This window comes from Drosophila kikkawai, chromosome 2R (genome assembly GCF_030179895.1).
Source record: "Drosophila kikkawai strain 14028-0561.14 chromosome 2R, DkikHiC1v2, whole genome shotgun sequence".
Lineage (NCBI taxonomy): Eukaryota > Metazoa > Arthropoda > Insecta > Diptera > Drosophilidae > Drosophila > Drosophila kikkawai.
In genome coordinates, this window is record NC_091729.1 from 14,092,422 (window position 1) to 14,117,205 (window position 24,784).

The following is a 24,784-nucleotide window of genomic DNA, read 5'->3' on the forward strand; positions in this document are numbered from 1 at the left end:
GATATTAATGCTAGAGAGTGATAAAGGGGCTAAAGGGGGTTACCCCCCTTGTTAATGACCCCGCCAAAAAGGGTTCAAAGTCCTCGCGGCCGCAAAAGGGTTGACTGGACATTTCTCTCATTTCCCTGTGGCAGCTTTGTTCCTTGTTCTCTTTTTTATACCCTTGCAGGGTATTATAATTTCAGTCAGAAGTTTGCAACGCAGTGAAGGAGACCTTTCCGACCCTATAAAGTATATATATTCTTGATCAGTATCAACAGCCGAGTCGATCTAGCCATGTCCGTCTGTCCGTCTGTCCGTCTGTCCGTCTGTCCGTCTGTCCGTCTGTCCGTCTGTCCGTCCGTCCGTCCGTCCGTCCGTCCGTCTGTCCGTTTCTACGCAAACTAGTCCCTCAGTTTTAAAGCTATCTGAATGAAACTTTGCATATAGTCTTCTATATGCTCTCACTGCTATATATGTCGGAACGGGCCGGATCGGACGACTATATCATATAGCTGCCATACAAATGTTCGATATATTTCTAGAAAAAAATTTATAACTTTGCTGTTTTTCAACATTTTTGCACCATTTTTTAGATATGGCCATTCTATATTATTTCAGAATTTTGGTAAAAATTTTATCAAAATCGGACGACTATATGATATAGCTACCATAGGAACGGTCGAGAAATAAATAGGAAAAAAAATTATAGTTTCGTTGTTTTTCAACGTGTTTATCTACTCTGAGATATAATCTTTTTTTATTATTCTAGAATTATGGTATAAATTTCATAAAAATCGGACAACTATATCATATAGCTGCCATATAAACCGATCGGTAGATGTAGAGAAAATGTAAAACTGGGAATGTAAAACTGTAACTGTCAAACTGTAAACATAATAAGTATGGGGAAAATGTAATGAAACTCTGTTTTGTGAGTGTTTTCAGCATTTAAATCTATAATATAAACATCGAAACCAATCTGCAAGGGTATACAAACTTCGGCGTGCCGAAGTTAGGTTCCTTTCTTGTTTTAATTTAATTTTTTTTTTATTAAATCTTTGTTGTCTGTCTGCGGGCAGGCTGCACCTTCCATTTGCCTTTTCCCGCCCTCTGTTAAGTCTGGCGTTATATTTTAACTCGTTTATCTGGCGCCGCGTTCAAGTGTACGCTCATTATTAATATTATCTCATGGCAGCAGGCAGGAAGCTTTTCCCCCAGCATATTTTCTTTTAATTTCCCACTTTTAAAACTGTTTATTGAGTGTCAGCGATAACAATTCACATATTTTACCGAAAAATGAAAAGCTAAACACAAGTCCGAATGTGGATTATCTGCTAATTAAACTGAAAAAAGGCATTTTGCAGTTGCACTTGCGAGTTCAAAGTTCGTTGCATGTGTGCTTTCCGTGGAGAAACACACATTCCAAATGCGCGAATAAACAATTTGGAAAGCTGACATAATGCCCGCATTAACCGACAAAACCGACAGCGAAAAATGGCAAATATTTGCGGCGGAAAATACTCGTACATGTGGTGCAAACTCTGGGAAACACACAGAAACAGTAAGCAGCCGTAAAGATTCACGCAGCCAAAAGAAGCAACAACAAAAAAAAAAAATGAGCACAAAATGCCGTTCTATATTTGGCGTGGGCGTAGGGAGTGGGCGTGGCACCACCGACAAACACTGAATTTCTGCGCTGAATGGAAATATTGCACAATTTTTATCTTTATTGCTCTCGCAATGTTGAATCAGTTGGGATAGTCCCCATCCCCCTTGAACAAAGAGAGTGCGAAACTCTGGGATTCACCAATGCACATAACGAATTTAATATGTGAAAAATTAACCAAATTATAGCCATTTCCCTGGGGTTATTTGGAATGTGTATTTTCAATAAATGTGAAGATTTACAGATATCAAAAATATTGTGCTGGAAAAATAAATAGAAATTGTTTGAAATGATACTAAAAGCTCTTTTGAGATTATAAAAACAAATAATGGGTGTTGAATGCCTTTTTTTTATAGATTATAATATTTATAAGGCATTAAATTTTAAGATAAGTATTTCTAAACAAAATTTTACAATTCATTTTAATTTTGCAAAATAGTATTAGGGTTCTCTAGAGGTTTCCAGACGCACATAATTATAGATTTAATATTCTAGATATTTATTTGTCATTTAATTCCACAATTTCCCAATTTCCCAATAAAACAAAGTTGCAAAAAAATATTTTACTAATTTTTTTTCTCACCGTGTAAACCTGAAATTCATTTAACACCCACAAATTTGCGGAGGCTCATCCGTATATATATCGATTAGGCATTTTGATTGATTGATTGCCGCATATTTTTTGGCCAGTCCATGGACCATTAGCCCTTTGTCTCGCCCCCAGTGACAAATATTCTCAATTTCCCGCCCTTGGAGTGCAATAAAAAATAAGAAGAAAAGCGTAATAACAAGATGAGAATGCTCGTGAGGCGGCATTGTCTCTTGGCAGTGACCCAGACCCCAGTTGAGATTGGTTGTCTGGCACTTGAGAATTTTTGCCTCTTCCCTCTTCTGACTATATTCAATATTTTTTTTTTGGCATTGCGTGAAAATTGCCGGGAAATTGCGAGCTCATCGATAAACTCGAGTGGCCAATATATATACATACAATATATGAGTTATCGGAAAGAGAAGTCCCTCATCAAGTGGCCGACATCAAGTGGGGAATATATATTTGAGTAAATGCCCGATCAATAACGTAATTCAATTTCAATTGTACGCGAGAACCTGAACGTGAGCAAAAAGCATAAATGCATTTAAATGTCTCGGCAAATTGAATTAAGTTTCCGTTGTCAGCGCGACCTTTTTAAAATCATAAATTATTTCCATCAAATGCAAAACAAATGAGGTGAGTTCGAAGGGCAATAGCAGGCGGAAGCACTGCCATTTTTAAGCCGAAACAATTTTAAGCTCTTTTCATTTTTGGACTGCTAAATGAATTTCCCATTGAAGCCCCGGCAATGAAATTAAGCCCGCTGCGTGTCCAGTTTTCAATGAGTCCACATTTCATAGATGGTTGGGTCAACAAAAAGTTTATTAAATTGGTTTGGGTATATAATTTATATAGTAGAGGATATATTGTGGTATTATTTGGGTTCTAGAGATGGTAATAATAATCCTTTGGAGAGTTTATACAAGATATTTATGATTGTTTGTTGGGTAAAAGTAATTTTAAAGCATTTTACAGGATAATTTATTTTATTTTCTTTTATAAATCACTCATCATTTCTGCTTTTAATTGGATACCCAAAGAGCAATCTATTGAAACTTCAATCTCAGGTGTTATTTTATTTATTTTCTACATGAAATTTACTTTTTGTTCCATTTTAAAACAAATTCCCCGCAGTTGGTGAATGGTTATTCACCAAACCATATACCATATAGTACATATATCCATGTAAACTTTTTTACAGTCCATGCAATTAGCAAACAATGCAGGAATGAAAATTCGAGCTTAACGCGTAATATCCATTACAGGCATAATGTGAAAAGTAGGACAGACAGAGAGGAATGGAGGAAAACGCAGGAGAAGTAAAACCCCTTTTTTCCGCCACAGGAAGGTTGAAAGCCAAAGTAAGAGGAGAAGAAGGTGGAGCAAGTGCTGGGCAAGGGAAGGATATTCTGCTCTCTGGGTCCGCTTGGCCTGCTCATGCATATGAGCATATGTCGGAAATTGTAACGATTACATGCCGGACACACACAGGAAACGGCGTAGTCAACCCCAAAGCCCCAAAACCCCACCTTTCACCTCCCTGCCGATGATGGCCATTGATTGCTAGCTTCTCGGGTGGCGTGAAAAGTATAGCATACATTACAGCCCCCTTGGCGTTGCATTTTTCACCATAAATACCAAAGCCGGCGAGGCAACTGCTTAATGGCCTTCACAGACAATGATTTAATGCAATTTTAATTAAAATAAATACGTGGCGGAAGAGTGGAAGTGCGGCAGGAATCAATCGCCGGAGTGACTCCTGTAATTGAACCCAAAAGAAGTCATTAAAAGTTTCTTTTGCCCGGGACTTTTGCAGTTGGAAAACGTTGTGGCGGAGGAGGAGATGAAACCTCCGAGCCTCCTCCGCACAGCTCATTATAAATTTGTTGATGCTGCATATCTCTGAGATGGCTGCAGGATGGCAGCCGGGGATAGTTGTTGCGATGGCAGCAGCAGGATGTGCTGCGCTCGCTTCCTTTCCAGCCATCGAAGCAGAAGCTCTGACTCCCGGCTCCTTGTCTATTTTGGCTTGTGCATATCAGCAGCTTTTTATGCTTACCACAGCTGAGAGGGCGGTGGATTTTGGGGGCCAGGAAAAGCGGGGAGTAATGTGGGAGGGATGCTGCCTCAACACATTTCATTTTCATCTTTGCTCCCCAGTCAGCCGCAGGGAACTTGTCTAAAAATCACGCATAATTTATTTACCATAAACAAGATGAGTAACAAGAAAAGCCGACGATGGCCGCCTGTCATCCGGAACAGGGCTAAGACAGAGAGGGACAAAAAAACAAAAGCCAGAAATAGAGATAGCAACAGACAAGGAGAGTAGGATAGCAGGAGGCCGCCTGCTGTAAAAGTATGGCAAACAATTTTGGATGCCAGCCCAGAGATTGCAATAAAAACATAAAAAATGCAACAATGCAGGATGGAAAAAAGGCAGGAAAATTCAGGCAGAACAGCCAGGACGAACACGAACAATCAGCTAAAAAAAAATGCCAGAAAAACAAAAACAACCTAAACTCGATTGAAGCTGCATTGCAATAAAAATCGCTTTATCTTCATTAAGTCGAGCAAGATATCATTGCTGAAAAAAACAACATACCCACACTCTTACACACAAGACAAACAAGGCGAGGTATTCTCCTCCTGCGCAGGAGCCCAATCCGGCCCAGCAACTACCGCATTGAATAATAAATGCAACGAAAATAAAAATAAGAGCGCAGAAGAGTCTCGGCTTCTGGCGTGGGCGATACGAGTACACGACGCAGGGATAAATGGTGGAATCATGTACACGTCTGCCTCTACGCCCCCGTCAAGGATAAAGGATAACAGAAGAGCGGCGAGGAGAGTCAGGTGAAGACGCAGGGAGAAGAAGAGCCTGCCTGAAAGTGGATACCATGCACACACACATGCATTGTTGTCACAGGGCTCTGTGTCTGTGTGTGGTCCATGAAGGATTCCACCCCCCAACCCCCCACGCTTCGCTTGGCTCAAATACAAACGAACCGTGGCGAAATTATTGCAGCGAGCTCTGAAGCGTAAAGCCCAGGCTCTTAAATGGGCATCCACACTCACTGGTCACAGCGGCAACTTCCTGGCCAAATTACATTTCGTCGGGCTTTAATGATCAGGTAAAATGGCTACTACAAAGGGGGAAAGGGTGCTGTACCACCCGCCCAAAGGTCAAATGGTCATTCATAATTATGTGTAATTGAAGAGGTGACTTTTGTCAGGAGGTTCAATAATTTCAAGGAGTTAAATTGAGTTAAACTCAATTAACTAAAAAGTTTTTAATCTAAACTCTTTTTCCCATCCATTTCATACATTTACCTTGTTTATTTATTTGTTGTTATCTTAATTAAACCCAAAAATAGTTGCCTTTTTCACAGATTCGTTAAGTTTTTATTTTTTTATTTTAGCCAGTATAAATTTTTCATGGTTTTAAAATGAAAATTTATCAAATCAAGCGGAGCGGATTTATGGAAAATAATTGCAGTCTCTCTTTCTCTGTTAGTTATTTAGTTTTCAAGTTATTTATGGACAGTTTTTATCAACAAATCTTAAGGTTATAAATTATTTGGGATATAGAAATTAGTTTGTTGCAGAAAACTAAGCTTTTGATTTAGAGTTAAGTAAAGGATATAGTAATAAAAATAGAAATTTTAAATCCTAGACTAAACTCCTCTAAAAATCCCTTCTATTTTTCTAACATATTCTCTTACACCCACTTATTTCAGGCATAATTATTCATTATTCAGTTTGAATTGAAACCGATTTTCAGTTGGCATTCTGCCTGGCAGCCTTTTAATATTCCTCGCAGGCATTCGCAGGTTTCCGCTTGATGACGTCGACGATGATACGGATTTGCTGATTGGGGGAATGGTAGTGGGTTATGGGCTTCTCCCACTCACCCCCTTTCCTTATTGTTCTATGCAAATACACTGGGGAGGAGGTGGGAGAAAGACTATAGGAAGGGATGGTAAATTGTGAAGTGGTTACAATGCATTTTTATATGCAAGAGAGCGCTGCTTGCTCGCTAAAAATTTATTGAAAACGAGCTGGAATATTTGCATGAGCGAAGATGAACACAAGGAGGGGGAGGAGAGGCAGGTGCCCCAGATGCTGCTGCTGCTGCAGGTGTGCAGCCAATGAAAAATCCCACCCTTAACCTTATATTTTTCCCATTTTACTTGCATATTGACTTTAGTCTTTTTCTCTATTCTTTTTTTACAGGCGAAACGGATACAGAGCAATGAGCTAGCCGCCATCAAGGTCATCAAGCTGGAACCCTCCGACGATATACAGATCATCCAGCAGGAGATCATCATGATGCGGGATTGCCGTCACCCCAACATCATTGCCTACTATGGATCGTACCTGCGCCGGGACAAGCTATGGATCTGCATGGAGTTCTGTGGCGGTGGCAGTCTGCAGGATATCTACCAGGTCACAGGACCCCTCACCGAAGTCCAGATAGCCTACATGTGCCGAGAGACGCTCAAGGGTTTAGAGTATCTGCACTCCATGGGCAAGATGCACAGGGACATCAAGGGTGCAAATATCCTTCTCACGGAGTATGGCGATGTCAAGCTGGCGGACTTTGGGGTGTCTGCGCAAATAACAGCTACAATTAATAAAAGGAAGAGCTTCATAGGTGAGTTTAAGGTTTAATTCAATTTTAAAGATTAATTTTAAAGGAAAAGAAATAGTTTTAGAAGAAGTTCTTGGTTGGAAAACCTATTATCTCTCCTGCAAAAATAAATTCAAAGACTCATCGTCCCTAGTGGTTTTATGCAGATTAAACAGATCGATCGATTTTCCACGTCAGCCTGTCCCTGGGAAAACTGCTGGCTCAGCAATCATTTTCCCGTAGAAAAACTGCGAAATCGTTTTGCATCAAGGACACTCGCCCACGAGGAAGTCACTCACAGTCGAGAGTTCGAGTGGGGGCGGAGATAGAGCCTCGGCCTGCTGACTGCTGTCACACAAAGTGTTTATCATTATGAGATCCTGTTTTTGTGTGCACAAAAGCAAAGTATCAAGGCAGAAAAACGAGTGCCGAGTGTCCTGACAGGAGCAACAATTGCGTTTAACGCTTCTAAACAGCTGTCAGAAATGACAGAGCACAAAAAATAATACACACAAATAACACGCACCAGGAAGGAGAGTGGGGCAGGCGGAAAATCAAGTATACGTCCGAGTGGTTCTTCCCTGAATGGAGTCTCCAATTGAATGCAATTCAATTAGGAGTAGCATTATAATGCCTTCCTCAGATACAATCAAAATGCTATGGCCATGCTCCTCCAGAGGGAACAATTCAATTTACGGAATATTTCAAATGCAGAAGGACTTCTTCTAACTGGACATAAGTATCCAAAACCAGCAGGTGGTCCCGACCTGACGGTTCTTTGTTTGCCCCAGCCTGCTGGGAATGGAGTACGGGGAGTTAGGGAGTTCTGCCTTCAGTCCTTTGTTGTAGAAAACTGTGTAGCACAAAAGCAAATAATTTTTGAAAAATGTCCCAATTCAAGGAGGAGAAGTCGTCTTTGGCTTCGTCTTAGTTTGTTGGCTACTTCTTTTGTGGGCAGAAACAGGCTTCCTCTTACTTCTTTGCTTACTTGTGCTCCTTCCACTTCAGCTGCTTATTTTTTGTGGCCACTAATAGATTTCAGTTTTTTTGTAATTTTTCTCAAGCTTTGCTGCAACGCTAAGCTGCTTTTGCAATCTCAGCCAAGGAATTTTCTAGCTCAAAGAGAGAGAAAAACAGTTGGGGAAAAATATATAAAGACTTTGTATAATTTTATAAGCAATTTTAAAACTTGTAATATTTAATTTCAAATAAATTTAGTTGAATTCAAATTTCTGTTATTTTACAATATTTTACTTTCGCTTTTTCCTGCTTTAAACGTAGCTTTCTTTATCCCTTTTTAAAGTCTTACCTGATTTCTTGTATATTTAAATATTTTTCTCCTGTATTTCCCTGCTTTAAACTCTGTTTTCTTTACCCCCTTAAGCTGGGGCCCACGTGTGGTATACGCAATTTAAATGTAAATAGCAACTTATCAGTCACAGGCCATGTGCTGCAAAAAAAAGAATATTATATATAAGAGGGAAGGTTGTGTCATGACAACTTGCAATCTAGCGACGAGCAGACGAAGCGACGATGATTTGCATGAGCCAACAGTATCTCGTTTTTTGTTCCACAAAAGTCTTGCCATAGTTCCAAGACTTTACAAAATGAGATTTTGCGGTTACGAAGGCCATCAGTTTAAGTCCTGTCCACGGCTCACAATTAATTATTTCAAATGCTTTGCCCTGGCACTTAATTAAAATTCTAGCAACCCTTCATCGAGCGCCTTTGACACTCGCCAGCTAATTAAGTTATGACAGCTGCTGGCTCTCTGCTGAGTCTTTATTCTCTGAAAAGAAAGGATAAAACCCAGGATGTCCTGTCGCTAATAAAATCTAAGCCAAGTCAAGTCCACGTCAAGTCAAAGTTCATGACATTTTGAGAGCGGGGGCACATAAAAACCGGCATCTGATTTGATTTCATTTACGCCAAATTGGATTTATCCTATTCCTGCTCGAGCAGTTTAATTTTTAATGCCTGCTTTTGTCCTTCAGAGAGTCGCAAGTCCTGTCGTAAAAGCGAAAAGCTGCCATAAAGCAAACTCGCAGAGCGCTAATTTGATTTCAGATTTATTTGAATGGACAAGTCCTGGAGAGAGGGTGTGTGTGTGTGTGATTAATGTGCTGCAATTTGTGCAGCGAAAAATTCTGAAAAAATATATACATATAGAGGAGAGTTGGGGCGTGGCTGAAGCATCAAGTTTAACGACCTTGAGGTCGCCGCTTTGCCCCTTTGTTTCCTCCAGTTCTTTGTTGCCACTTTTGGCTGCTGCATTTTCATGACGTTTTCGAGCTGAGCGAGCATCTTTTGTGGCATGTCAATGTGGGGAGTCTGTCTGGGATCCAGCACCCTTTCTGCACACTATCTCCTCCCGTTCCCTGTTCCCTGTTCCTTGTTTTGTGTGAAGCTGTCAAACAATGTGACGTCCGCTTACTGTTATCATTCCGCAGGAGAGCTGGCTAGAGCTCCCTGCCATTCAGCTTTCACCCATTGTGACTGCTGTGTTGCGACTGCTGTGACAAATGTGGTGATAAGTGTGTACACACACCATCCACCTAGACTTCACCTCGTCCTCGTCCAGGACTCTTGTCTGCATATGAGCACGAGGTCAAGTCCCGAATCGCTGACACTTCATTCATACATGTTTGGCAGCAGTCAATTGCTGAGCTGCCATCGATTGGTACAAGGATGCCAGCGATAGGGGAGCTCATTCAAGGATGAAACTGATACCAGGACAATAGAAGAGTTCTAAAAATTCCTGGAATTTTTAAAAGGTTTTTATTACATCTTTTTAAGCAAATAAGAATTGTAATCTATGGCTTTTAAATGTTTCAGAGGTTTTCTTAGGGTTCTAAATGCTTAAAAGTCTTAAGAAATCTTAAAAACATTTATTTTTATAAGTTTAAAAAGATATTATTATTTATAAGTTAAAGAAAAAAAGTTTCCTAAGAGTAGATATTGAAATATAATATTTATTTCTGCACAAACTAAGCCTTTTAAAAGGTAAAACCACTTCTAAAATTATTAAAATTAATCAAATTTCCTGGGAATAAAATCTAATCCCCACAGTACACCCTTTAAAAGGAAATTTCAAGCCACTTAAGACACTTGTGATAAAGCCTAATGGTAAAGATGAGCTCTTAAGACCAAAATCTTGTATAAAATCAGCTTTAAAATGATTTTCCTAGCCTTATCGTTTGTAGAAAATGGAATTCCTTTGCTTTTTAAAACCATTTAAATATTTTTAAACCACCCTAAAAGGCATTTTAAAACTCCCAGCACTTATATCCCGATTCACCAAGGGCACTATATCTTTTTTTAATGCATTAAACCAAGAAAAAAAGACAAAGCTCCAAAGAGTCAGAGTCAGAGAGAGGAACACAGACACAGAGTCAGGGGCCTTTGGAAATGGCGACAGCCTGACGCTTTTATTATTCAATAAAAAGGTGCTTACGTTTGTGTTTAGTGTCATTAACAAGTCAATGGCAACACACACACACACGATGGGCAGGGAGGAGCAACCACACCCACTTACACCACATTACGCCCCCTATTTCGCTTTGGTATTTCCCTTATTTCCAGCCGCAGTTATGCCATAAAGAGTGGATGTGTGTGTGCCAGGTCTGGCTCTAATGTCTCCCTGGCCGCGAGTTGACGGAAATGCGTCTTGGTTTAAATAGAGTTGCAGCCTAAAAGCCAGCAGCTAGCATTTAATTCTGGCCTGCCTGTCTTCTTTAATTTTTTTCCAACCAACTTTGACTTCGCTTTTTTTTCCTCTTTTTTTTTTGAGTTCAACAGCAATTAACAAAATGATACTTGACTGGCTGTTGCTGCCTCTGCTCCTGTCACTTTGCGGATGAAATTGCTCTCTCTCTCTCTCTGTGTGTGTGTTTGTGTATCATTGGTATCTCGATCCCTTTAATTAAAATGCATACGAAAGTTCCTGGGGAATTCAGTTGGTAGAACTCCCCCCTTCGAGTTCGATTCCGGTTCACTTTGTCCTGGCTTTCAAACAGCAGCGGAAACAATGATGATGACGGCCTCTGGGGGTATACATATACCGTAAACTCGGAAAAGTCTTTTGGCCATATATCAAAGAGCCCTGAAAACCTGATTTTCCACCTTCGTTGTGGTTTAATTAAATTGAAAATACAATTAACTGCCACGACTTTGCTGAGTTTTCCCCACTTTGCTAGAAGGAAAATTAATTTTCTCGGAGGCGACATTTCAGGCATCCATCCAAGTGAAACTACTCCAGCAGATGCTGCTGCTGCTGCTGCTGTTGCGAAAATTCTTGCCTCGCTGCAACATGGCGTATGAGTAATGGACGCATTAGCCTCCCTCATAAAACGTGCGACGCGCGCGTTGTGTGCCAGAGTCTGGGGACTTTGATTACCTCTGCTCTCTGCATAATTCAGCAATTTGTTTATTTTTGCACAATTGTCACATTTGGTGAGATATAAAAAAAAGCTAATTAAATTAAAAACAGCCGGAATAAAATGAATAAATGACAGGCATATAATCGCCAGCAATGACAATGAAATTAAATGCTGCATAATTAGCAAGAACAGCAAAAAAATAAAGACTATTAATGCAATCTCATTGTGTAATAGTTGATATAACGAATATATTTAATATATATATTTTTTAATCCCAGGTACACCCTATTGGATGGCTCCCGAAGTGGCTGCTGTAGAGCGTAAGGGCGGCTACAATCAATTATGTGATATTTGGGCCTGTGGCATCACAGCCATCGGTAAGTTAAAGCTACCTTTAGCTTCCCTTTAATTCAATTTAAACTAATTAATAACTTTCCATAACTAGAACTGGCGGAACTTCAGCCACCCATGTTCGATTTGCATCCGATGCGCGCCCTCTTTTTGATGTCTAAGAGCGGTTTTAAGCCTCCCACACTGAACAACAAGGACAAGTGGAGTCCCACCTTTCACAATTTCATCAAAACAGCGCTGACGAAGAACCCCAAGAAGCGACCCACCGCCGAGCGACTGCTGCAGCATCCGTTTGTCCAGTGCGAGATGTCCTTGCGGGTGGCCAAGGAGTTGCTGCAAAAGTACCAAAGTCCCAACCAGCAGTTTTACTACTATCTGGATGGGGACGAGGAAGTAAGTCACTTGTGCCACCTTTTGCGTAATTTATTTACGCTTTTAGCTAAAGGCAGGGATAAAAGCTGCGTCTCAAGGAGCAAGGATTGGTCAAGGATTTACGGCGCCATTAGACACACGCACACTTTTTGGAGAGCCTTAAAGTTTCAGGGAAACGGCTGCTGCCTCTACAACCTAATTAATTTTCACAACTAATGCAGCTGTCTAGACATTACTTAACGACAGCTGCAAATGCCAAATCAAATTGAAGTTTAATGATTCCGCCAGCAGGCAAACACACACACACATTGAGAGACAGCCATTTTAAAGGCATTTTCCCAGGGTGGCAGACAGGCAGCTCCTGTCAACTCATAAATCTTCAATTTGTTTTGGATGTTTTACAAAACTTTTGCGGAGCAGCCGACGCCTCAAGCAAATAAGTTTCTCCTCTCTAGTCTTAGATATTCAAATTTTACTTAGCTTAGTATTATTTTTTTTTTTGTTTTACTTGCAAAAAGCACGCATCATGCTCTAAAATCCCAATATGATTTTGATTTATGAGATTTTATCGCTCAGCGGAAACTTTGTCGCCGAATGAGTGACGATGGGGTGGTTGAAGCTACTTCCCTTTCTTCTGGTTCTTGTTTCCGCCTCTTAATGTATCCTGTTTTCTCCTTGCCTTTTTTCCAGGCGGTGGCCAGTGTGCCTCAGCGCATTCCCAGCAAGATGACGTCGCGCACCAATGGCGTGCCAGCGTTAAATCACACACTAAAAACAGGTGAGCTTTCTTAGGTTAAATCTACCTATAGGTAAAGTTAATTGTTCATTAAAATAATAATAGCCACTTTGCTTGGTCAGTTTTCATTATTTTTACGGTTTCTTGTGGATTTTTTCTTGGTAGATTAAAGTTTTTATAGACAAACCTTTCATTAAAAATATAGCAAGCTATGCATCTTATAAGTATATCTTTTCTAACTAATTTAAGGTCTTTTCTAGTTAATTTCTTTCTTATTCCTTTACTTTTTCTTACCTATTTCTAATCAAATTCTTCGCTTTTTCTCTCCCCCTTAGGCATGACGAACTCCACGTGGAGGAATGAGCGATCTTCTAGTCCCGAGACGTTACCCAGTGACATGTAAGTGGAGTTTGCTAGCAAGCGAGCTCTTTATATCTCCGCTCCGTTTTCTCTATGCCTGAACCTATGCTACAGTTTATTTTCTACGAAACACTATGGTTTTTCTTACTTGCGAGACTTGGGTTTTGGTACTTCGGTTTCAGTTTTCTCACACACACACTATCACAAAAAGACACACCACTTACACTCCACTCTACTCTCTCCTACTAAATGCAGCCCGCAAGCCAGAGTCAGCCTTTTGTCCTGAGGATAGTGGACGCCATCAGCCATTAGTTAAACCATTCTATAGCCACTTCTTCCGTTCTTCTTCTCTTTATAGTTGTAGGCGATCCAAACCGAAATTGAGCGGCACCCTGATTATGAACATGTCTTTAAGGTTTGGCCTGGTGCAAGAAGGGGGCTAAAACTGCATTGCATGTTGCGCTTTTTATGCTGGCGGTCGGTGGCCACAGCACGCCTCGCCTTGCTGTGTGTGTGTAATTTGCTCGGAACTTTTGGACAGTCCATATTTTGTTGTTGATTCGTTTTTTTTTTTCTTTTAGAAGCACGTTTTCCCGGGCAGCCAGCTATGTGTTTACTTACGTATTTCGTATACTATTTTGCTGCTGCATTTTCATGTGTATGTGGTATGGCTGTTATACACGCTTGCGCTTAGTTGCCGCTACGTGTCTGCCTTGGCAACTTGTGAATTTTTCATCCACTCCATGGACGAGTGCGAATCCCTATACTCCTAGCTACCTAGAGCTACCCCCAAAAGTTCCCAAGTATAATTGCAACCTGGCATTGCATGATTCCCTGGACAGACCTTGGCAAACTTGTGGGCTATTTAATTGCCAGGCCAGAAGTAATTACGCAGGGAGCAGAGCACAGCAGAGCAAGCACAAGTTTCGCCCAAGATCCGGCTGCAACATAATAATAATAATAATAATAAGCTGCCTCAGCGCCCGGGATCACTGAGGAGAATTCAGGAAAACAACAGCAGGAAGGGTAGAAAAGCTGAAACTAGCTGGGAGTTGCTACTCAGGGTTTGTTGCTGGGCAAAAAGTAGCTTGAAGAAATCAATTAACGCAGCTAACTGGAGCCAGAGCCTGGCAAAGGATAGATGGATGGCACATCAAGCATACGCCCCGTGGCACACAGCAATGCAGCTGCCATAAGGCCAAAGGCACAGAGAGAAAATAAGCAGCTTAAACTAGGTTTTTTTTGGGTTTAGGTTTAAATATAAATATTATATTTGAATTAAGAAGCTTAAAAGCAGTAAGAATTTTTTAGTAAAGGGAAAATTTTAAGCTTTAAACTCAGGAAAAAATAAGTAAAGTTAATCTAGTCCCCTTTTCAAACCTCTATTTCTCTGTGCCTTTGCCATTTGTCATTTTAAATGATTACACATTGTTGCCTCGCTGATGGAGGAGTTTGGCTCGTTTAATAAGCCCCTGGCCCCTCACCCTTTCCCCCGCTGATTGAAGCAACTAAAAGGAGGATGTGGAGGTGGCGCCTGGCAAGTGCCCGATTTGAGTTATGTGGCAAACACTTTGCGGCAGCCGCCACTTGAATATGGTGGAGTGGTGAACTGGCGGCAAGGCAGACAACAAAGCCAAGTGGCTTGGCTCTATGTCTATGTATGCAGGCCAGCCTCAGCTCAGTCCCTCAATTTTATTTGAAGCCATAAAAACGGTTGCGCCAATTTCTATGTACTGAGCGCTGCTTACAAGCGACTTGCTGGCTAAGTGCCACGCCCCCAGTCCCCCAAAACCCCCACAACTTCCGCTGCTTTGTGGCGCCCAAAAAGTTTGCTCAAAAAGCTGGCTCCCTCTTGGGTCCTACGTCTTACGCCTTTCTTTTGGCGGGTGGACTGACGGCCGTCATGGTTAATTTCATTTAAACCGTCATAAGCAGAAAGTATAACAGGAATTTATTTTTATTTTTTGCTTTTTGTTTACGCATTTTGTATTTTTTTTTTTTGCTGTGGCTGGAAACCCAAACAAAAAGGGAGCCTTATTAATTGCCTGAGCAGAAAAAAAAAATTAAAATGAGGGGGAAACTCCGGAGAAAAGCATAGAAAAGCAAGAAAAGCAAGCCAGAAATTGCCACATTTTTTAATATCCCGTTTATGGAGCTCTTCAAGTGGGGAAATGGGCTGCGCCAGATGACATTAGGCGAAAATTATGAACATGCCAAATTAGCTGATGCGTTTAATTGGGCGTAAGGATGCCGAGGGACTTCCAAGTCCTTAAAGTATATAGCGACTTTAATAGAAATAATTTCCAGGGCTGCTGAACACTGCAAAAACACACTCTAATATATTAAATATACCTTATACAATTACAATTTATACTCCAGATTATCTATATATATATATTTAATAATTATTAATAATGCTTTTGACAATCTGTGAGATAGTAGCTTTGGTTTTTTCCCTGTACTGTTTTTCAAGTACTGGTTTTTCTCAACTAACTTCCGTTTACTTTTCCTACTTTTGTATTTTTGTTCTCTTTTTCTTAAATGATTTTTTTATGAAAAAAAAAAAACTAAACACCTTGAAATCTTTTTTGTTGATTTTATTTTTATGACTTTTTTCCGTATCTTCTTTTTGTTTTTGTATTTGATTTTTGTAGGAGCCTCTTACAATATATTGATGAGGAGCTGAAGCTAAGGTAACTACACCCACCAATGTATTCCTTTAGATTCGAGCCCCACATGAACCACCCGGCTCTTTCTCGGTGTAACACCCAAACCCTTCACATAGATCATAGACTCAAGCACACTAACCCAACCCAACTCTATCGTAATTCATGTTTTACACTCACAAGGACACCTCGTTTTTGTACACCGAGGGTTTTTTGAAATTGATGGTTTAACCTGAAATTGGCAAAATCCTAATATATGGACCAACTTACAGAGGCACTTAGATGTAGGAAAAGCATTTTCATGAACAAATAACAAGTTGAAAAGCTTTTAAGTATGATTTAAACGATGTTTGGCGATTTTAAAACAATTAAAAATGCAGGCTAAAAGTATGCAATGGCAAATAAGAGTTTATATCAGGGATACGAAATAACGTAGCATACTTTTAGACACATTTTTAAAAGACTCATATTTTAAGACTTGAAACCAAATTAAAATTGGGTTAAAAGCATGAATTGTTTTATGTCAATTGCTGGACTTAAAAAATAACATAGCATAGTTTTAGCTGAAATTTTATGACGGTTTCAAATCTCAAGATTTTTAAAATCTTAAAGAAAAATACCACCAACTAATTAGTTAATTCGTTATTCGATTTAGCTGCTGGAAATTCCAAGTTCCTAGTTAACATCGCTTACCTACATATTTTCTGTACCATGCAAAACTCTTAATTTGACTTTGATTTAACGCTAAGTTCATCTCAGCAAGTAACGAAGCTCCTGGCTCCTTACTCTGCCACCTCTTCACATGCACACTTTGCAAATTTGTGCGAGTTTATCCTGTATCCTGACAGCCGTCAGATACGCAGCCTTCACAGGCCACACGCAGCCATGCCAGACTTGCAACAGAACCAGCAGAGGAGCAGCAGCATCATTATCATTATGAACAGCCAAGGCAGGAGCTCATCTTGTGGCCAGGCAGGCGGCGGCAGCACCTTGGTTTATTACTGCCGATACTCGTCGTAGCAACATTTTCATTACGCTTTCTCTGCGCCCATTTATAAACCATATTAAGTTACGGCTGCTGTGTTCTGTGCCTCCTCTTTTCTTCCTTCCCATAAGTTAGTTCCACTTTGGCATTCTTTGTTTGCCAAACTTCTTTTACTTTCGTTCGTTTTCCTTTATTTTTTTTTGTCGTAGTAGAAAAGAAGAGGCCTTTGTTTTGTGGGTTTATTGTCTGTGGGGCGAGGCTTTGTTCTCTCTCTCTCTCTCTCGTATTTCGCCTAAACTTTTGCCTTTTGTCTATCGAATAGAAATAGCTAAAAACTCGTAGAAACAACCCAGAGAGAGAGAGAGCGAGATTACGTATACGCACCGTGGGTAGCCCGAAATGACCCCATCGATGGCTCAATTATTTGCCCAGAAACACACAACAGTGTCTCTAGTATTCTCAACTAATTTATACAGGACAATTGGTTTATATTTTTGGTCAGAATTTATGCCTCACTGGGTTGTAGCTCGATTTGTGCTCGGCTCCTTTTCACAGGTCCTTTCACTGCCGAACACCCTTTTCCGCCATGTTTATTGTTTATTTATTTGATGTGTGTGCAAATGGCCGTCACATTGCTTTTATTGTTATTATTATTATTGGCCCAAGCTACACTGCTCCTGCTCCAAGCTGGAGTGCAAACAAAAAGTAATGCCACACGTAGCCAGGAGGATCCTGGACCCCGAAATCTCTGTCCTAAAATATATGCAGCATTTATTTCGATTCCTATTTCTTGTTTGTATATTGATTGAGGGGGCAAAAGCCTAAGCTGTTCTGCGGCCTCGGGGGGAAAACACGATGAAAAACAAATTGCAATTATGCTAACATCAACTGAAAATTCTCAAAAAACTAATTCGGCAAATGGGAAATGGGATTCCTTGGGGTCAGTCTGGCTTTCCGTCTCTCTCTCTCTGAGTTTTCCTCTGCAGCTGTTGAGATTTTCCAGCAAATTTTGTTTGTTTTTTCATCTTGTTTTATTTTTGGGCTAAATTGTTCGCATTTTGTTTTTAGAATTAATTTTCCCAGCACTTTCTTTTCCATTTTTTTGTTGTTGTTGTTGTACTGCTGCTGTTTTTGTTTACTGTTGCTGTTTCTGTTTTTCTTGCTCTCTCTATCTCTTTCTCTTTACATTTTCCACATTTTCCTGTTTTCTGTGCATTCATGTGCGAGGCAATTTTCTATTCAAGCATTTTTCCCCATTTCCATTGGATGTTTGAGCATTTTATGCTTTGCATCTCATGCATAATTTATGGCCTCATATTAGTTTATTTATTTATTTATTTAACTCGCACGTCTCACAGAAAAAAAAGGCAACTAGAACTTCATCAGGACACGTTTCCGCAAATAATTTCATTAAGAGCGTAATCCGCTTAGAGGCAGTTTATCATTTCGATTGCATGTGACCAGAAAAAAACATACAAGAGTCAAGTAAATAGAATAAAACCCCTAGTAAGGGCATAATTGAACGATATTGTATCGATAAATCGCTACAGTATTGATAAAAGATTCAAAAGTCGATAAATAAATCGATATTTTACCCAAAAGCCAAAATATAAAGCGATATTTAAATGTTGAGATATATTTTTTTTACCATTATCTTATTTTTTGTTTGTTATATATCGGAATAAAATTGTCGTAAAAATCTACAAATAAATTAACAACAATTTGTTTGATGTTGTTTATTATTCGGAATTTCGATAATACCGATATTTAACGTTAAATTTGATATTTTCTACAAAAAATGTTCGATATAAGTACGATATTTTTGTCAATATCGAACTTTTCCTCTCGATATACATCCCCAAACCCTACCCCTCGTGCATGCCAAAAACACCAAGACAGACTGGATGAGCCGGGCGGTCAGTAGTAGCTGCTCCTGCCTCCTCCGCCACACAAGAGAACTCCACACAGAACCACTCTCAGTACTCAGTCCACCCAATCACGCTGCCCCTCAGTAAATCCCCCCCCAGAAATCGCTGAATGAAGCTCAAAGCAACCGGCAACCTCTCTTCTCTTCTCTTTCTCTCTCTCCCTCTCGTCCGTCTGAAATGGTCTGCAGAGCGACCTTGCCACTGAACGACACCAAAGACCCACTACTGGCCAGCACAACCAGCGGCGGCGGCGGCTCCACCGAATGCAGCTGCTCCTCCCACAATGGAGCAGCGGCTGTGGGAGGAGGCGTCGGAGGAGGAGGTGGAGCGGGAGCAGGCGGGGCGGCGGCAAACGGCAGCGGCAGCAGCGGAGGCGGAGTCGCAGGCACCAGCACCACCCATCAGCACCATCAGCACCACCAGCATCACCACCAGCTTCACCATCCCAATCCGAATCACCACCATCAGCAGCAACAGCAGCAGCAGCAGAATCATCAGCATCTGCCCGCTCAGGCTCAGGCTCAGGCCCAGCTACAGCAGCAGCAGCACCATCAGCACCACCATCCAATGACCTCGTCCATTTCCAGCGGCTCGGTGACCTCTAATGCCAACTCCAACTGCATCAGTTCGTCCGCCTCGCTGGCCTCCATGCCGGGCCTGAGTGCCTATCTGGGCATGGGCATGGGCTCCAGCCATGTGGGCCTCGGCCTGGGCCTGGGTTTGGGCCTGGGCATGAGCCCTGGCCTGGGGCTGTCCAACCTGCGCACCACCAGCATCGACAACCACGATGTGGGTGGCGATGACGACGATGATCTGATGGCTGCCGATGTGGCAATGAATAATGCCGCTGCCGCTGCAGCTGCTGCTGGTGCCGGCTCCGGAACCGGTTGCTCTGCCTCTGCGGCTCACTATCTCCGCTACAGCAGCAACTATCGCTCGGCCGCCGCGGCCCAGGCATCACAGGCGAACAACGGCCATGGGCACGGGCATGGGCACGGTCATGGCCAAGCACCGATCTCATCCTCTGCGTCCGCGTCATCAACAGCTTCGTTTTATAATCGCCTCCTACTCCTCGATAATTGCAGCGGCGATGCAGTGGGTGGCAATAGCAGCAGCAGCGGTACCAATGTCGCAGGAGGTGCCAATACCAATGGCCTCCTGGACAAGCATGAGGTGGAGGGAAATGCTGCGTCACCACCAGCTGCCATGCCATTGTCCGTGGGCGATGGTTACATGCATTCCAAGTGCCCAGCGACGGCAACAACAACAGGAGCGAGTGGAACCAGAGACAACGAGGAGGCCTCTTCCAGCTCGAACTCCTCGCATCTGTACCAGAACCTGCTGAGGAGCAGCTCGAGCGAGACGCCAGCGGGCTCTAGCAGTGCAGCGGGCGGCAATAACTGTGATTACCGGCACGAGAGCAACCAGGTGAGCTTTTCTAAGCTAGAAGTAAGCCTTAGCCAAAAGTAATCTTGTTCTTGAAAACCCACAGAATGGTCTGGAGGACTCGCCTCGTCGCCATAGCTCCATGGATCAGCTTATAGGGCTGATCAATGACATGGGCAAGTCGTCGCGGACACGCAGCTTGAGCGATGGCGGCACCCAGGATGATGATGAAGGTGAGTCTTTGCTTGGAAGTACTCCAGAAATGTATAAATTTCCTTATCTCTTAAGCAGTGGAGAAGGAGGCCCAACCGGATCTGTTGAATAACACGCCTCCAGTTCCTCCTAAACGTTCCCACAAGCGCCGTCATACGCCACCGCGGCCCATCTCCAATGGCCTGCCGCCCACACCCAAGGTTCATATGGGTGCCTGCTTCTCCAAGATCTTCAATGGCTGTCCGCTGCGTGTCCACTGCACGGCCTCGTGGATTCACCCGGAGACAAGGGATCAGCATTTGCTGATTGGCGCCGAGGAGGGCATTTACAACCTCAATATGAATGAGCTCCACGATGCGGCCATAGATCAGTTGTTCCCGCGACGCACCACCTGGCTGTATGTGATCAAGGATGTGCTGATGAGCCTGTCGGGTTGGTGTAGACTCTTTTGTTATAAAGTAGATCCTTTATTTAATATTAATTTTCCGACAGGAAAATCCTGCCAGCTTTATAGACACGACCTGGTGGCCCTGCACTCCAAGCAGACGGTTCGCTTTTCGCTGCACATGAACAAGATCCCGGAGCGTCTGGTGCCCCGCAAATTCGCTCTGACTACCAAGGTGCCAGACACAAAAGGCTGCACGCAGTGCTGTGTCACCCGGAATCCGTACAATGGCTACAAATATCTGTGCGGAGCCACGCCCAGCGGCATCTTTCTGATGCAGTGGTACGATCCCCTGAACAAGTTCATGCTGCTGAAGCAATGCGAGTGGCCGGCCATTAGTATCCAGGGCGGAGGACATGGCTGTGTTCAGAATGGACACACGCCCGTCTTTGAGATGATTATCACGCCCGAATTGGAGTATCCCATTGTGTGTACGGGTGTGAGAAAGGCCATGAACGGCTGCCTCAAGCTGGAGCTGATCAATATGAACAGTGAGTGCAAGGAATCTAGGATTCAAGGATTGATTATATAGGTTATATTTTTTGTAGGTGCCAGCTGGTTCCATTCGGAGGACCTGGAGTATGACGCCATGGCCACGATGGTGCCGCGACGCGACCTGCTGAAGGTGGTGCGTGTGCACCAGGTGGAGAAGGACGCCATTCTCGTTTGCTATGGCAATGTAATGCAGGTGGTAACGCTGCAGGGCAACCCCAAGCAGCACAAGAAGATGGTATCGCAGCTGAACTTTGATTTTAATGTGGACAGCATTGGTAGGCTGATTAAATATACTTTGAAATAATATTTTAAATACATTTTGTATTTTTTAGTCTGCCTGCCGGACAGCGTGCTGGCCTTCCACAAGCATGGCATGCAGGGAAAGTCGTTACGCAATGGCGAAATCACGCAGGAAATCAAAGACATGAGTCGCACTTACAGGCTGCTGGGCAGCGATAAGTAAGATTTCACTCAAATTCGAAATTATAAAAGAGAAAACTAATCCTATTTCATTTATTTTTATCAGGGTTGTGGCCCTGGAGAGCCAGCTGCTGAGGACCGGCTCCCTGGGTAGCGAGGAGGGACACGATCTGTACATTCTGGCCGGGCACGAGGCCAGCTACTAAGCTACTTAGACGCCCCGCTTAATCCAATGTTATATTTTAAATATAAAAAAGAAAACCAAGTTTTAAGGGCCGCCTCCGCCGCCGTCGTCGTCAACTATTAACTGTAATTTAATTACTCGTAGGCTAAGGCAGTGAGCTAATCACTGATCATAGAGAGAAGCGTTCGAGATAGCTTAGACTTAGCGCAATTTTAAACGCACCTAGAAGAGGCAGCCCGATGACACATGATATCTGCCCCCTGATTCCGTTGTAGTTATATTTTTGTATTACAAAAAAGAAATGCTTTAATTTATACACACTAACTTTATAAATGATCTACGCATTACGGCTAGAGTTACGTTAGAGATTTTTGTGTACACAAGCCTCCCCCCTAATATAGAGACGACGTTTCCCAAATAGTCAGTAGTCAGGAGAGATCCCAACTATATACATACACTTTATGGTACGCATTTAGCCACACAAATTCACCCGCAATTAGCCACTAATAAAGGTACTTCTTAGATCGCATATAGCCATTGTAAATCGCAACGTTTTTAGCTTTCAATTGGCTCAAAAAAAGAGAAAAAGAAATCGCAACGGAAGGGTTAGGAATAGGGATTTGGGAACGGGACTTGGGTGGGGTAAATGCGATGATATACGGTTTGTTGGGAAACAAAAACTTAGCCAGTAAGGACTTTTCTATAACCTAGTAAACACGAATTAACACGAATTAAATTAAATGCAAAATTAAAAAAAAAACAAAAGGTCTGTCTCTCAAAAAACAAACTGATTGTCATAGTTACGATTCTAGGCTGTAAGCTAGGAGGCGATGTTACAGAGAGGGGCGACTGACTTTCTCCGAACAGAGCAGCACTTTTCGTCGCTAATTCAGTTGTAAAAATATTCAGCTAGCAATTAAGTTATTTAGTTCATAAACAAAGCGTAAAACCGAAAATTACCAAAACTAATACAGAGGAATAAATAAAACGGAAAGCATACCAGATAAAGCCCACAAAATTGTTGAACTCTAGTTTAGTGCAAGAATAAAAAGAAACAAACAAACAAGTATGTAAAAGAACAAGGAGGTGTTTTTTAATTGTAGTTCTAAATTTTGATTGATTTTTTAGGGGAATTTTAAAATTTAAAAATTCTGTGAAAAAAATTAGAAAGAAATTTAAAATGTTTTTTTTTTTGTAATTATTATTTTTATTTTATTTTATTATAAAATATTTTAAAAAGTTTTCAGTAACTCAAACCTGTTAATTTATTAATAATTATTTTTTAATGAATATATTTAAGTAAACCTCGGTTTAGTATATTAATTTCTATGAATTTTCCTCTAATTTGGGCTAAAAAATTAATAGTGTACATTTTAAAATTATTAATTTTTTAAGAATTAATATTGATAAATAATCAAATGAATTTCGAAAATTTCGAATACTTTTGAACAACTCAATTTACCTCCAAAACGCGATAGTACATTACTCATAAATGCGTTTTTTGGTATTTTTCGTAAAAGGCGTTATGCCACATTAATCAGCCTTCACGTGTTTCTTCTATTTTGTTTACAAATTGTCTTCAAGCAAAATGCAGCCCTTTGCCGTGCCGACCTGGGAAAATGGAGCTGAGATTATGAATTTTAAGACTGCAAAGCCCGCGGGAAATGGAGTCGCCGCCACCAAGAAGCCAAAGAAAAAGAAACCCAAAAAGAAAGACAAGACTGCCAAGACCAAGACCCCCAAGGCGGCCGACAAATTCACTTACCGGCAAGGCGCTGGACCACTGGCACCGCCCTCCAGAAACTCCTCCAACTCCTCAGATGACGATGACGACGACATGGAAGATGGCATCCGTGCCATGCACAAAGTGAGAGTAGGAAGAATCGAGAAGCAGCGTCCGCCCACGCAGGCCGCAAAAGGCGGCAAAAAGGAACTGAAACTGAAGCCAGAACTCGCCCAAGCAGCCGTGGAGGCCATGGAGACGGCACCCTCACCTGCACCAACCAGCTCGCTGGCCAGCAAACTCCAAACCGAGCTCCTGGGCGGCCGCTTTCGGTACATCAATGAGCAGCTCTACTCGGTGACCAGCCGCAAGGCGGAAGCTTTGTTCGGCAAGGATGCCTCTGCCTTTGAGGCCTACCACGCCGGCTACCGTCAGCAGGTGGAGAAGTGGCCTCTCAATCCCTTGAATCGCTTCATCAAGACTATCAAGAAGCTGCCTAAGTCGGCCGTCATTGGGGACTTTGGCTGTGGTGAGGGAAAACTAGCCGAATCCGTGCCAAACAAGGTGCACTCCATGGATCTGGTGGCCGCCAGAGGGGACATCATTGCCTGCAACATTACGGAAACCCCGCTGCAGGCTCAGAGTTTGGATGTGGCTGTGTACTGTCTCTCCTTGATGGGCACCGATCTGAACGAGTTCTTCCTGGAGGCCAACCGGGTGCTAAAGCTGCACGGGAATGTGTACATAGCGGAGATTCAGTCGCGCTTCGAGGATGTGCGGCAGTTTGTGCGCTGCCTGAGTGCCTGCGGCTTTGATATGGTCAAGAAGGACGTGGCCGTGAACTACTTTTACTTCTTTCAATTCAAGAAGATGCGGCATGTGCCCAAGACCACCAAGCTGAAGCCGTTCTCCCTGAAGCCCTGCCTATATCGCAAGCGATAAAGGTTAGAGGAGATTTGTTTTCTATTTAAATCTGAGTTAATTGAGGCTTTGGATTATTCAGTAAAAATGGTTGATTTTGTAAACAATTTTATAGATTGATAATGATTCATAAGCCGCTAAGTTTGGCTGGAAATCTGAGGCGGAAACAGCTTATAAAGATAATGACATAGATGATACATTAAACTTAATGTAGGAACCAACGCAATAAATGTTGAAAATTTAAAAGAAAAAATGTTATTTTATTTACCTAAAGTTAAGAAGATATGTAACAAATTTTTATACTATAGAGGGGACTATAATTTTAGTCAAAAGTCTAAAAAAAAATAGTG

The 24,784-nt window shown here is 41.9% G+C and overlaps 2 protein-coding genes across 9 annotated transcripts in view; both read left to right on the forward strand.

Moving 5' to 3' along the window:
* Positions 1-22,872, forward strand: part of hppy (MAP4K3-like protein hppy) — a 53,996-nt gene extending 31,124 nt beyond the window's left edge. The window contains exons 3-15 of one of the 8 annotated variants that reach the window (XM_041776786.2): positions 6,474-6,894; positions 11,528-11,626; positions 11,695-11,993; positions 12,663-12,750; positions 13,044-13,107; positions 15,723-15,761; positions 18,836-20,075; positions 20,140-20,266; positions 20,322-20,678; positions 20,739-21,182; positions 21,240-21,461; positions 21,519-21,645; positions 21,713-22,872. In XM_041776786.2, the coding sequence (XP_041632720.1) occupies positions 6,474-6,894; positions 11,528-11,626; positions 11,695-11,993; positions 12,663-12,750; positions 13,044-13,107; positions 15,723-15,761; positions 18,836-20,075; positions 20,140-20,266; positions 20,322-20,678; positions 20,739-21,182; positions 21,240-21,461; positions 21,519-21,645; positions 21,713-21,812 (3,627 nt within the window). In that variant the 3' untranslated portion in view covers positions 21,813-22,872. The remainder of the gene's footprint in view (positions 1-6,473; positions 6,895-11,527; positions 11,627-11,694; positions 11,994-12,662; positions 12,751-13,043; positions 13,108-15,722; positions 15,762-18,835; positions 20,076-20,139; positions 20,267-20,321; positions 20,679-20,738; positions 21,183-21,239; positions 21,462-21,518; positions 21,646-21,712) is intronic. The other 7 variants (XM_017177904.3, XM_017177907.3, XM_017177908.3 and 4 more) reach the window with 7 other exon arrangements.
* Positions 22,873-23,318: 446 nt separating this feature from the next.
* LOC108082328 (ribosomal RNA-processing protein 8) lies at positions 23,319-24,687 on the forward strand. The gene has a single exon (XM_017177658.3). The coding sequence runs from the start codon at positions 23,379-23,381 to the stop codon at positions 24,453-24,455; it is 1,077 nt and encodes a 358-aa protein (XP_017033147.1). The 5' UTR covers positions 23,319-23,378; the 3' UTR covers positions 24,456-24,687.
* Positions 24,688-24,784: the final 97 nt, after the last annotated feature.